This window comes from Giraffa tippelskirchi, chromosome 4, assembly GCF_054371585.1.
Source record: "Giraffa tippelskirchi isolate mGirTip1 chromosome 4, T2T-mGirTip1v1.2.pri, whole genome shotgun sequence".
NCBI classification, from domain to species: Eukaryota; Metazoa; Chordata; class Mammalia; order Artiodactyla; family Giraffidae; genus Giraffa; species Giraffa tippelskirchi.
The window spans coordinates 194,741,909-194,755,847 of record NC_137278.1 but is presented as its reverse complement, the minus strand read 5'-3'; the positions used below and the strand labels follow the sequence as shown (position 1 = coordinate 194,755,847).

At 39.7% G+C, this 13,939-nt stretch overlaps 1 protein-coding gene across 2 annotated transcripts in view; it reads right to left on the bottom strand.

Moving 5' to 3' along the window:
• Nucleotides 1–5,912: 5,912 nt before the first annotated feature.
• The window catches only part of A2M (alpha-2-macroglobulin), a 42,273-nt gene continuing 34,246 nt past the window's right edge, over nt 5,913–13,939 (bottom strand). For both annotated transcript variants that reach the window (XM_081587890.1, XM_081587889.1), the window contains 8 exons: nt 12,277–12,500; nt 11,335–11,553; nt 11,062–11,189; nt 9,577–9,667; nt 8,442–8,507; nt 6,922–7,024; nt 6,392–6,433; nt 5,913–6,053 (listed from right to left, as the gene is read on the bottom strand). In XM_081587890.1, the coding sequence (XP_081444016.1) occupies nt 6,037–6,053; nt 6,392–6,433; nt 6,922–7,024; nt 8,442–8,507; nt 9,577–9,667; nt 11,062–11,189; nt 11,335–11,553; nt 12,277–12,500 (890 nt within the window). In that variant the 3' untranslated portion in view covers nt 5,913–6,036. The remainder of the gene's footprint in view (nt 6,054–6,391; nt 6,434–6,921; nt 7,025–8,441; nt 8,508–9,576; nt 9,668–11,061; nt 11,190–11,334; nt 11,554–12,276; nt 12,501–13,939) is intronic.

Below are 13,939 nucleotides of genomic sequence, written 5' to 3'. Positions count from 1 at the left end.
ACCATCTGCAGTGATTTGGGAGCCCCCCAAAATAGTCTCTCACTGTTTCCTTTGTTTCTCCATCTATTTGCCATGAAGTGATGGGACCAGATGCCATGATCTTAGTTTTATGAATGTTGAATTTTAAGTCAACTTTTTCATTCTCCTCTTTCACTTTCATCAAGAGGCTCTTTAGTTCTTCTTCCCTTTCTGCCATAAGGGTGGTGTCATCTGCATATCTGAGGTTATTGATATTTCTCCTGGAAATCTTGATTCCAGCTTGTGCTTCATCCAGCCTGGCATTTTGCATGATATACTCTGCATGTAAGTTAAATAAGCAGAGTGACAATATACAGCCTTGACATACTCCTTTCCCGATTTGGAGCCAGTCTGTTGTTCTATGTCCAGTTCTAACTGTTGCTTCTTGACCTGCATACAGATTTCTCAGGAGGCAGGTAAGGTTGTCTTGGTATTCCCATCTCTTTAAGAATTTTCCACAGTTTGTTGTTCTTTCAGGTACTTATATGTCATTTATATATCTTTGGAGAAATACCTATTCAAGTGCTTGACATGTTTTAACAAGTCTTCTAGGTGATTCTGTTGCACACTAAACTTTTAAAAATCAAGTGACTAGAAACTAATAAACTACTACCATAAATAATGTATTAACATAATTGGAACCAACCGGAATAAAGGAGTTAGGTTTTTTTGAAAAAAATATTTGTTTATTTGTGCTGGGTCTTAGTTGTGGCATGTGGGATCTAGTTTACTGATCAGGGCTCAAACCTAGGCGCCCTGCATTGGGAGCACATAGTCTTAAGTACTGGACCACCAGGGCAGTCCCAAGTGTTAGGTTTTTGTTGTAAGACTATTTACTAGATCACGGTGAATATGTGCTATTCAATTTTCAAAAGCTTGTGTCTTGTCTTCTTAAGTAGACAAAGGCTGAGGAGAAATAGATAAACATTTGGGGAAAGGAAGAGGAGAAATCGAAGAAGTAGAGGATAAACAGAAGCAAGAACAGGAATATACTTTCCACAAAACCAGATATGTGGAGTATTTAAGACCAAATGAGGATTATGAGGTAAGATATCTTTAATTGTACTTTATACAGTAAGTATTCTTGTTTCTTGTACAGAAGGGCAGGTACTGAATTCAAGGACTTCCCTGTAGCTCAAATGGTAAAGAATCTGCCTGTGATGCAGGAGACCAGGGTTTGATCCCTGGGCTGGAAGATCCTCTGGAAAAGGGAATGGCTATCCACTCCAGTATTTCTGCCTGGAGAATTCCATGGACAGAGAAGCCTGGCGGGCTACAGTTCGTGGGGTGGCAAGGAGTCAGACCCGGCTGAGCGACTAACATGCACTGTAGACTTAAGCTTCTTATTCACCTGATTTTAATTTAATTTTTAGAATAGTAAATATGCTCATGTGGTTCAACAGTCAAATAATTTTAAGTGGTACTCACTAAGTGGTCTCTTCCTATCCTTGAGAACCTCTGCTTACTTTTTCCTGTTCCTATAGGTAGGTAAGTACTTCCCTTCTTGACCGTGCTGGGTCTTCATTGTGATGCATAGGCTTCTCTAGTCAGGGCCCTCAGGCTTAGTTGCCTGGTGGTCTGTGGGATCCTAGTTCTCTGACTAGGAATTGACTAGGAATCGAACTCGTTTACTCTACATTGGAAGGTGTATTCTTAACCACTGGGCCATTGGGCAAGTCCCAGGTAAATACTTTTTTAGTAGCTTTTTTTTTCTTTCTGGTGGGCATCATTCTAGTCTTAGTTTATGTAAGTGCAAAAAAAAGGACACGTTATTTCCTTCCCCTCCCCTTATTATTTAAGAGCCTGTGTTATGTACCCTGTCCTTTGCTCTATTGTTTTCTCATAACAGTATAATCCTGGAGATATTTCTGTATTGATATGTAGAGTGCTTTCTCATTCTGTTTCCAGCCACATATTTTGCCATTGCTTAGATGTTTCCTAATATACTCTGAATTCTTGTGACCTCTTTCATACAGTAAACTGTTATACCCTCACCTCTCAGTATTAACTTTTGATTTATCAGTGGAGTTTACATGAATATAAAAGACATTTATTCTTCCGAGGTAGATCAAGTATTCTATTTCTTTCTCTTTGAATTCCTGCCATAACCACCCAACAAGCCTCCGACCTCTCTATCTCATTTACTGTCATGTCTCCACATACTTTTACAGAAAGAATAAATCTCAGTTGACGAAATTTGATGTTGTCAAGATATGTCATTCTTTAAAAGTCTGCTGAATTTTAATTCCAAGATTCCCAACCAGTAGGCTGGTGGCAGATCTATTTTCAATTATAATTAGGTCCTTTCTTTAGGATAAAGAACACGATGTAAAAATTCATGACTCAAGAATGTCCAGGTCTCTTTGGTTAAAAAAATAGTGTCCAAAATCCTCTTACAATGAAAATAAAAGTGAAATGAATCATAAAAGAATTCATACAGAGTGCCAGGTAATTACCAGAATATCAGAATTTGAATATGGTATGTCAAAACTTGAGAAGGTCATTGTGTCTGGAGTCCATCCTAGTAATGAATAGTTTGCAATATTTATCATGTAGTGTTACAATAAGCGAAATATGAATCTGTTTCTTTTATTCTTCAGTGTAATTTCTCTAAGGATGGAATCCCTATGTATTCAATTTTGCATCATAACATGGAATATAGCGTCTGACACACAGGAATGAATGAATAAATGTTTCTTAAGTGAGTCTTCTTGGTCCAAGGAGATACAGTGATTGATTTGTAACAAGCATACCCTTCAAGTACATATGACTTCCATAAGAACAAAGAAAAAAGGACTAGAACTAAGTGATAGAATCTATTATAATCCTGTTAGTTTATTTCCTTTAGTCATACCCCTGGAGAAGGAAATGGCAACCCACTCCAGTATTCTTGCCTAGAGAATCCCGTGGACCGAGGAGACTGGTGGGCTGCTGTCCATAGGGTCGCACAGAATCGGACACAACTGAAGCGCCTTAGCATTCATGCATGCATTGGAGAAGGAAATGGCAACCCACTCCAGTGTTCTTGCCTGGAGAATCCCAGGGACAGAGGAGCCTGGTGGGCTGCTGTCTATGGGGTAGCACAGAGTCGGACATGACTGAAGCGACTTAGCAGCAGTAGCAGCAGTCATACCCCTAATTTCTTTTATATGTCATGCCTTAGATGGGTGCTTAATTGATCTAATTATAACATTTATTCAGCTCTGAAATGTTTTTTTCTTGGCCTTGTTGTCTGGTGTGGGTTGGAGAGGCAGCATGGTTTGAGGTTATGAGTATAGACTTGGAAGCCAGACTTCTTGATATCGAATTCTGGTTTAGCCGTTTACTACCCGAGTAACTTGGGGAAATTGCCAGAGTCCTGCTCCAGCTGATCCAGGGGTTCCCTCAGGATGGACGGCGTCGGTGGAGAAAATGATACAGTCTCTCGCTCAAAGCACTGGGCTGCATGTTTATTTTAAGCATCAGGTTTTCTTTTATACTTTTACAAAAGCATTAGGTCAGAGGTATGTCATCTTCAGTTTCCCCTCACCTATATTTACTGTCTCCATAAATCATTGTTGCCCTTCAGAGTTCCCTCTTAAGTGTCCTTGTGATAACATTGTAACTCAAGTTTTTCTCTGGGCTGTATATCACATTCCTCAGTTTATTTCTTATCTCTTTAAATCCTGTTATCCACTAGTAACTTAAGCTCATCATCTCCTAAAAAAGCTTTTAGCTATTAGTATCTCTAAAATTCCTAGTTTCTATAAGCTATAGTAAAATATGCCAACACTACAACATACCTTAAACTTTTAGCTTCTAACTATTCTTAATTATTCCTAACCCCTAAACTCAGCAAACTTCTTTTGCCATAAACATTCCCCTTACAGGCAGGTTTCAGATAACAATGTTTCCCATGGCCTCAGGCTGCAGCCTATGTGCTCATCCTGGAGCATTCTTTGTAAAGATCCTTGAACAAATGTCAATAGTTAACGTTATGGATTATAACATTCTTTCCAGCCAACTCAACTGGAGGAAGGAAAGGACAATTCAGAATCACAAGACCTAACTCCTTCATCCCGGGACCGTGCCTGCGGGATGAGGAGAGGGGGTTGGAGCTGTGCCTCCATTTTGTCAGTAATGCCTATCGCAGCTCCGGATAGGAAATTACACCTCTCTGGGCCTCAGTGTCCTCACTTGTTATGAAAGTGAAAGTGTTAGTCACTCAGTTGTATTCCCAATTCTTTGTGACCCCGTGGTCTGTAGCCCGCTAGGCTCCTCTGTCCGTGGGATTCTTCAGGCAGGGATTCTTCAGGCAAGAATACTTGAGTGGGTTGCCATTTCCTCCTCCAGGGGATCTTTCCAACCCTGTTCTCCTGCATTGTAGGCAGATTTGTTTACTGTCTGAGCCACCAGGGAAGCCTCAATTGTTATAATAATATCTATTTCATAGGGTTGATATATTAATACCTATGGAGTGCTTAGAGTAGAATCTAGCATGAAGGCAATTAACTTTCTTTCTTAAAGATTTTTTTGATGTGGACCATTTTAAAAGTCTTTATTGAATTTGTTATAATATTGCTTCTGTTTTATATTTTTGACTACGAGGCATGTAAGATCTTAGCTCCCTGACCAGGGGTTGAACCCACACCCCCTGCATTGGAAGGCAAAATATTAACCACTGGATGGCCAGGGAAGTTCCAGGGTGATAGCTTTTAGCTTTCACTTTTGCCTAGCCTGGAGACAGAGCTAAGGGTGCTTGAACTTCAAAGACCTTCACAGTTCTTAGTTTATAGCATCCAGGCTCTGTCAGACTCAACCCAATGAAGACTAGGACTCCTAGGACTTTCCAGGGATCTTCTCTTCAAACTGTGGAAGCTTCTACTCCTCCATCCATATGATTGATGATTTAATGCATATGAGTACCTCCTTGAGTTTATATTCATCCTTTGGTTCTGGTTCAAAGTTACCCCCCAAAAGATGTTTCAATGTAACACTCCTATTTAGGAATTGAGTCCTATGTATTCTTTCTTCTAGGAAAACTCACTTCTCTTTCAATCACCTCTTCAGTATTTTCAATCTGTCATCCTTCACTGAATCTGATACCCAAGGTTAGCTAACTTATCACATGTATTGGTCAATGGCAGATTTGGTTCTCAGGACACATAACTTCCAATTCAAACCAAGTCCCAACTAATTATGCTGCCTCCCTATGTTGGGCAGTCAACTTTCTATTTTATTACTTCCCTTTAATGTGGAAAGTCTTTCTTTCTCCAGGCAGCCTTTTGTTCTCTCATAAAGCCACTCTTTGGCTTTTTCTTAGGATATTGCCATAACCAAACACACTATTCATGCTCCTAGTATATAATCCAATACTTTCTTCTTGTCCCTGCAACCTTTAAATGAAGCCTACTCAGACAACCATCTCTGTAATGTTTCTCACTTTTGAAATCCCTTAGCCCTTGACTTTTTAAACAGTAATTTTATTTTATTTTTTTTGGCTGTGCTGGGTTTTTATTGCTGCACAAAGGCTTTCTCTAGTTGTGGTGAGTAGGGGCTATTCTCTAGTTGCAGTGTGTGGTCTTCTCATTGCAGTGGCATCTCTTGTTCCAGAGCATATGCTCTAGTGTGCAGAGGCTTCAGTAGTTGCAGTACGTGGGCTTAGTAGTTGTAGCTCCTGAGCGCTACAGCACAGGCTCAATAGTTGTTGCACATGGGCTTAGTTGCTCCGCAGGATGTGGTATCTTTCCTGATCAGGGATCAAACCCTTGTCTCCAGCATTGGCAGGTGGATTCTTTACCACCAAGCCAGCACGGAAACCCCTTTCTATGAATTTTTATCTCAGGAGTCTATTGGGAATCACATGGAACTGTAATAAACATTTATTGAGTAAATGAGGAAACAGTGATAGAGACTGGCCAGGAAAAAAAAAGATTTATTCAACAAGTCTTCAGAGATGTTAAAAATTGTCTTTCTTCCATGGAGATCTGAGTCTGTGGAACAGGGACTCCAGCAAAGCAGTTTTCATTGACATGGTCTTTAAGCATTTCCAGTATCTGTGATAGTGGAAAGGATAGAAAGTTAAGACGGACGTGGCTTTCTGGATCAGTGAAAATTCCTTCCCTGAGATCTGGGTAGTGTATTGCCTGAGGAAATCCAGTTAGTATAGTGGAAATGAGATTCATTACTTAAAATGATCCAACTTGCAGTTCTATGAACTGTCTGAGATTTGACTATCAGGGGCTCCTTTTCAATAAAGGTATTTTTCTGCAATAAGTTGCACTTTGAGCAGTATGATATCCATGAAAAATATTTAGCCAGAATTTTATGGAGGAGATTTGAGGGGAGACAAGACAAAGGGGTTCTCATTCCATCTGGAAGGAGTTTTGCTTACCTTTGCTGCAAGGAGCACTGTACTCAGCAACTGCAAACTCATCTGAATAAAAACAAAAACAGTCAAGCAAAGTGAGAGGGAAAGCAAACATTGATGGGATACAGGTTAGTGAAAGAATCTTTATTGTGGGAAGAATTGTATCAGAAACACCAGCAACACTCATTTGATGTATTCTTACTGCCTTGTGTCTTCAAATATTGTATGTTATGCTTTCCTTTACCCTAAACTCTTGAAGGGCAGCAGTTTAGATATTATACTTATTTAAATTTCATATTGTCCTATAGTCGATTTTATCTGAAGAAAAGAGAACCAGATATCCTACAGGTGCTTTGTAATAGGAATAGTGCATTTACACAATAGGTGATTTCTACAATGTTTGTGTAGAAGACAAAGACAGGAGAATCAGACTTGGTGGAGACAAAATGAACTGATGAGAGCAGTTAGTTTAATGAACTGGCCCAACACATCTCTCAAATATAAATCTCTGTGATCAAGAATTTAATTTCTGTGTGAACATTGCTCTCACTCACCTGTCTCATAATAGTCATAGACTTTCACTATGGCTGGTTTCAGATCCCTTACTGGGATGTCTTGCAGAACTGTGAAGGTCAAGGTCAGGGTCTCATTTGTCACCTATAAAGCAAAAGGGAATTACATGATACTCCAGGGAGCTTCCGTCTCTCTTCTTTGAGTGAGTTTAAGTATTCATCTATTTCGGGGAAAAACTTTTGGTCAGCTAACAGGGTCCTTAAATTGGGTTAAAAGCTCTCAAAATAGATGAAAACTTCCCCAAACTGTTTCTTAAATGACTAAAACTATTCATAGACTTCCATTAATGTGAGTTCATGGCTCTGTTCATAGGGGTGAATGATGTATGCTTTTTATTGTTTGAATACCTATGTTTATTTTTAAGTATCAGAATTCAATATTTTCACTTCTCTATCTTGCAGAAATACTTGTTAACCCCAAATACGTGTATATATATGGCTGAGTCCTTTCGCTCTTCACCTGAAACTGACACAACATTGTTAACTGACTAATACGTGCATGCTAAGTTGCTTCAGTTTTGTCTGACTCTTTGTGACCTTATGGACTATAGTTCACCAGGGTTCTCTGTCCATGGGATTTTCCAGGCAAGAATACTGGAGCGGGTTGCCATGCTCTCCTCCAGGGGATCTTCCTGAACCAGGGATTAAACCCTTGTCTGTTATGTCTCCTGCATTGGCGGGTAGGTTTTTTTTTTTTCACCACTAAGCCACCTGGGAAGCCCAATTGGCTATACCCCCGTACAAAATCAAAAGTTTTAAAAAAAGAAATATAAAAGGCAGATCACTGCAGACTGAAGTTTCGTAACATTGTGAGCTATAATATCCATCAATATGGGAATGAATAACCTATGCAACAACACAAAACTATAACATCAGATTGGTTTATTGGTGGACTGATCTTATATTTTATGGTCTAAGTCCTTTCTCAGATTGATAGTATATTACTCTTTTGTCTTACTGATGTGATGTTGAAATGTGTGTGTGCTCAGTCATGTCCAACCCTTAGCGACGCCAAGGACTGTACCCCACCAGGCTCCTCTGTCCATAGGATTTCCCAGGCAAGAATACTGGAGTGGGTTGCCATTTCCACCTCCAGGGGATCAAACCCTTGTCTCTTGAGTCTCCGGCATTGGCAGGTGGATTCTTTACCATTGGTGTCACCTGGGATGTTGATATAATAATTGACTAAACCCAATGGTTGCTTCCTTCTATTATGCAGTATTTGCAAAATAATTATGCACATAAATCAGCACCTTTTGTGGAGAATTTCTTGCTTTTGGGGGTCCTAGAAATATTCACATCCCAATATTATATATAACAAGCTATTTCTTCCCATAGCCCCAGATGAAATATAAATAGAGGAGAGGGGAATATTCATTGGAACTAATGTTAGAATTCTCACATTTTTAGTATGGAGGTGATGTCTCCAAAAATGCCTTAATTCATTTCCTAAGTAGTTCTCTATCTGTATTTTTTTGCAACTAGATTGGCAGGCTGCTCACCTTATCCAGATAAATCAAAACATGGTTGTTGCTAACTTCCGTTCGGCTCACGTTAGATCTTTTAAGCTGAGAAAAATTAAGACATAATAAATGTTAATAAACAGATGAAAACCCTGGGGAACCAGAAAAAAGAATGTTTATTACCAAACTAAGCCTGAGGGTGAAATTTCTTGAAATGCTTTTTATAAGCAAAGACAGTAATGTGGCAAAATTAAAAAGGAAAGGTAATTGGGATGCAGGGTTTAATATTAGTATGATACAGGACCTATGTACAAAGTTGATTTATTTGAGGAACAGGGAACAAAAAAAACTTAGAAATTACCCATATTTCAAGGTTCAATTCACATTCCATTATGGAAGCTTTTTTTTTTTAAACTTTTTCTTATTCTCAATTTTCTCTGTACTTCTGTATAGTTATAGTTTATGTCAATCTTTTTCATATTTTTTTCACTAGTTCATGTGCTTATGCTTTATTTTCTGAAGATTCTAAGCTCCATTAAAGCAGGAGCCTGCCAACACTTTTTTTCCTAGTGGATGTGGCTTCTAGCACAGTGCTGTTCATGACAGGAGACAGACTGTTGCTGTGAGTGTCACTAAAGCAGTGTACAGGAAGGATGCTGGAGCGGGCAAGGTCACCAGATCTGCCCAGGAAGTTCAGAGAACTAAATTAATATGATCCTTAATACCTGCCACCCCAGTATGATCGATGGTGGAGGAACAGTCTCAAAATTGTCTGAATTGACCACTGAAGTTAGTAGTGAAAGACTAGTTAATGATAACAATGCTTCATAAAACTAGAGGAAAAGGAGAATGTTTTACAGACCATTTGTTTTTCATGGGTGGCAGTTTGGGGTTATTAGTACTTAAAATTAATATTTCAAATTAATATCTTAATGGAAACGTGACCAAAAAATCCATCACAAAATTTTGAGACCCATTAAAGCAAAGTTTAATGAGAAAACAAACAAACAACTCCCCATACAAACATGCTAAATTATATTTCTGCATTTGGTGAAAATAATGTCTTTGGTAGGAGTTGATTTAATAGTATTTTATATTAATATCTTAGTCTAGAGATATATAAAACATTAAATAAAATAGAGTATAGAGTCTCCTGGGCTTATTGTAAACCTACCATTTTCACTGTTGGTTTCACGGGAATGAAGCCAGATACCATCTTCACGTCAACAATTGCCATGTTGGAGGCTGGACGGCTTCCGATGTAACTAAAGATCCAGGGAAGAAAGGAGTTAGGATTTTCTGTGTCATTAAATATTCTTTTTCTATGTCCACAGTAAGCACGTAAGAGCCGTTAAAGGTACCAAAATTCTTCCTAAATTTCTTATCAAGTAGCTCAAAAAACTAGCTGTGCATTAGAATCTTCAGGGAAGCCCGTTGAAACCACAGAGACCAGGCCTTACTCCAGACCAGATGAATCAGAATTTCATGGGTGTGACCTCGGAGCATCTGCCTTTTAAGAAAGCTCTATAAGTGATGCATAGCTGGGCAGTTCAGTTCAGTCGCTTAGTCATGTCCAACTCTTTGCGACCCCATGGACTGCAGCACACCAGGCCTCCCTGTCCATCACCAACTCCCGGAGTTTACTCAAACTCATATCCATCGAGTTGGTGATGCCATCCAACCGTCTCATCCTCTGTCGTCCCCTTCTCCTCCCGCCTTCAGTCTTTCCCAGCATCAGTGTCTTTTCATATGAGTCAGTTCTTCACATCAGGTGGCCAAAGTATTGGAATTTTAGCTTCAGCATCAGTCCTTCCAATGAATATTCAGGACTAATTTCCTTTAGGATGGACTGGTTGGATCTCCTTGAAGTCCAAGGGACTCTTAAGAGTCTTCTCCGACCCCACAGTTCAAAAGCGTAGCTGAGCATGAGACTGCTAACCTATCCAGTTATTTGTTAGATGTACTTTGTCTTTTTTTCCTGAATAATATCCCCAGCCATGTTATAATAGTCTTGTTGTTACTGTTCAGTCTCTAAGTTGGGTCTGACTCTTTGCGACCCCATAGACTACAGGATGCCAGGCTCCCTTGTCCTTCACTATCTGCCAGAGTTTGCTCATAATATTCTTGTGGACAGATACAAATAGCCCAGTAGTTATTTGAAAATGGCTGCATATGTATGTATGTTCTCCAGATTGATTCTTTTATATATAACCTGAGATTTAATTATCACCAGTAGAAATTCTAACTGGAGAGTCACTACTCCCTTCTATTCATACTTTTCAAGAGGTCTCCACCTCTGTCCTGGATAAAGCAAGAATAATATCAGATTTCATGACAATAGAATGATCAGGATGAATCATTACATTAGAATAAAATCAGGAATTCAGGTTAGAGGGAGGGGTAATGTTCTTTATGTAATTATTATTGAGGAGGATTAATAAGCTGTAAATAAGGAAATTAGACAGTAAGAGATCCTGCAGTGGGGGATGTACAATGTAAACCCCATCACTGAGAAATTCTGTGTCAACATGGGAACAGGTTGCTTTTTCAATAAATGCAGAACAGACATTCACTGTTACACTGCTCTGCTTAATGTGGAGTTCTATTGAAAAGATTGGCTGTTATACCCAGTACTACATGATGCAGTCCGAGGTCTTACCTGACACTCAGTGAGATCTGGAAGCTGGTGTGGGCTTTGGGTCCATCACAAGTTTGGGGCAGAGTATGCACCTCCAAAGCAAATGGGAACTCATCTTTTTTCGGGATAATATTGTATTTCAAAGATGTCTGTGGAACAGAGAAAAATCGGTGATTTTCCCTTCTCCAGAACTCCTCCCAGCTTCCTCAACTCTCTCATTTGCCAAATCATTCACTGAGTTAGGACTTTTCAGTGACCATGGTGACTCTGGACCTTCTGTCCCCAGAATCTCACCTGGAGGTAAACACATCCTTCTCCTGTGACTGACATGCTGTACTCTCCGGGCACCTCTGGCAATGAAACCTGCTGTAGTAACAGGCGGTTGCTGTTTTCCACTTGGAATATTGTGGAAAATGTCCCTGAAGACTGGATGGTCACCTGTGCAGCCTTCCCAGTCCTGGTGAAAGTGGCTGCTCCGTATCTGGACAAGGCGTGGAGAGCTACCACTGTGTCCTGGAAGAGAAAGGTGAGAGGACCCACTTAGGCATGACAACCCTTGGAAGACCCAAAAGTCCATGTTAGTGAATAGTGAAAGTTGCTCAGTCGTGTCTGACTCTTTGCGACCCCATGGGCTGTAGCCCACCAGGCTCCTCTGTCCATGGAATTCTCCAGGCAAGAATACTGGAGTGGTTAGCCTTTCCCTTCTCCAGGGTATCTTCCCAACCCAGGGACTGAACCCAGGTCTCCCGCATTGCAGGCAGATTCTTTAACATCTGAGCCACCAGGGAAGCCCAAGAATACTGGAATGGGTAGCCTATCCCTTCTCCTGGGGAACTTCCAAGCCCAGGGATAGAACCAAGGTCTCCTGCATTGCAGGAGGATTCTTTACCAGCTGAGTTACCAGGGAAACCCAAAATCCATGTTAGTTGCCACAAAAGGAGCTTTGGTTTCCTATTTCCTGTTTCCCTCACTACTTCAGTAGTAGAATCCTCTTTTTAAGATTGATTATAATCCTTAGATAGATGACAGAACCATATCCTTTGTGTGTATCTGCCTTGGACTGTATGGTTCTGTCATGTATCCATCCTTATTTCTCACCATCCTCAAATGCTAATAACATTTTTCCTCATTTAAAGTTATTCTTATCTTCATTTTTTTCTTCTTATACGTGTTTGTATCTTGTTCAAACATTTTGCTACATGAAGGTGAAGTGAAAGGTTCTGGCTAAGCACGGACCTGGGTGGAGGAGAAGCCCCCCTGGGAATTCTGCTGCTTTGAGATCCACTTCACGATGCTCGTGGCGGGGGTGAGGTCCTCCAAGGTTGGGGCAGGCTGGGCCGTGAGGTAAGCGAGGAGCACATAGGCCGTCATCTCCACCTCTGCAGATGGAGCCCTGGGTTGGTAAATATCCTCCATGAGCGCCCTGGGTTTCTGAAGTCGTGTCCAGTGGATGGAATTATCTGGAGGTGAGAAAAAGATTTGTAAGTGACCACGTACTCATATTCAACTTCAAGTAAAGGTACAGGAGCCAGACCTGAGGTGAGGGTTGCATTCCAACGATAGTCTGTTAAACCTTATCTAGATGCTTTTCCTTATATGAAAAGCTGAACTTGACCTCTCATAGAACTTGGGCTAAGGCGGTCATGTTGCTGGAGTTCAAAGCCTACAGCCGTTCAAGTTGTCAAATGGTTGCTGCAGTTGTATTGGTGGAAGAAATAGCCGAGCAAGTTCTCTGATTGGTTGTAGTAATTTCCTATATCTGATGTCATTCTGACCTTTTCTAGGGTTTGTTCAATTTTCTATAAAGCCTGTCTTTGGAGATTTCATATGAGCATCACAAATCACATGAGATAATGGGGTTTTCATTCATTAGATTAAAAAAAAAATAGAGTAATTCTCAAAATACCAAAGGCTGACAGGGTGTGATATAACAGGAACAGATTTATACTGCTGTGGGAAGTAAACAGCTCTTTGGAGAGTAATTTGGCAGTAATCCAGCAAAGGGGAAAATGTACTTAGCTCACGAATCCAGCGGTTATGCTTTCCAAGTTCAAGTTAGACAAACTCAAGTACTACCCCCTCAAGGAGAATATGAGCATTCATTGCAGCATGATTTGCAACAGAAGTAAATAAACAAGAAAAGATCCATGAGAAGGACACTCTATATAAGTTACAACCTTTTAGTATATTGTATTGTATTATGCAGCAGTGAAAATTAACACACCTGTACAAGGTACTCCTTTCAGCCCAACGTTGAACTTAAAATACAAAAGGTAAGCAGACAGACAAGGATCAAGTAGAAATACTTAGAAGGATGATAGTTCTTATCTAAAGATGAAAAATGTAAGCATTCTGAATATTATTTAGGATTACATGTGCAAAAAAAGATAAATCCATGGAGATTATAATGACAAATTCTGAATCAACTACCTTTTAGAGTAGGCATGGCACCCTGAGGGTTTTTCCAGCATTGGCAATATTTTGTTTCTTAAGCTGAAAGGGAGGTATTAAAGGTATTTGCTAATTATTCTTTATGCATTTTTGTATATCTGAAATATTTCTCAGTGCATTATAAGAATAAACAACTAATAGTATTGTCAAGGGAGAAAGGCAGGATATGTTTTATTGGATATTTTATTATTTGCATCTTATTTTTTATTTCTTCTACCTCTCATATAGACCATTATATACATAGAAATAGTGTGTGGATGGATAATGAATAGACTTGTCCAACATCATCAGTCTAGTGAAATGAGCATAAAATACTAGAATATATTCATGGGATTACTTCCTCAGTCTTATGTTTAAAATGATATGATACACTGGGTGAGGGTGGGGCATATATTGAGAACTGATATCTTAATCAATAGCTAATACTTGTATAGAACTTGCTCTGGGC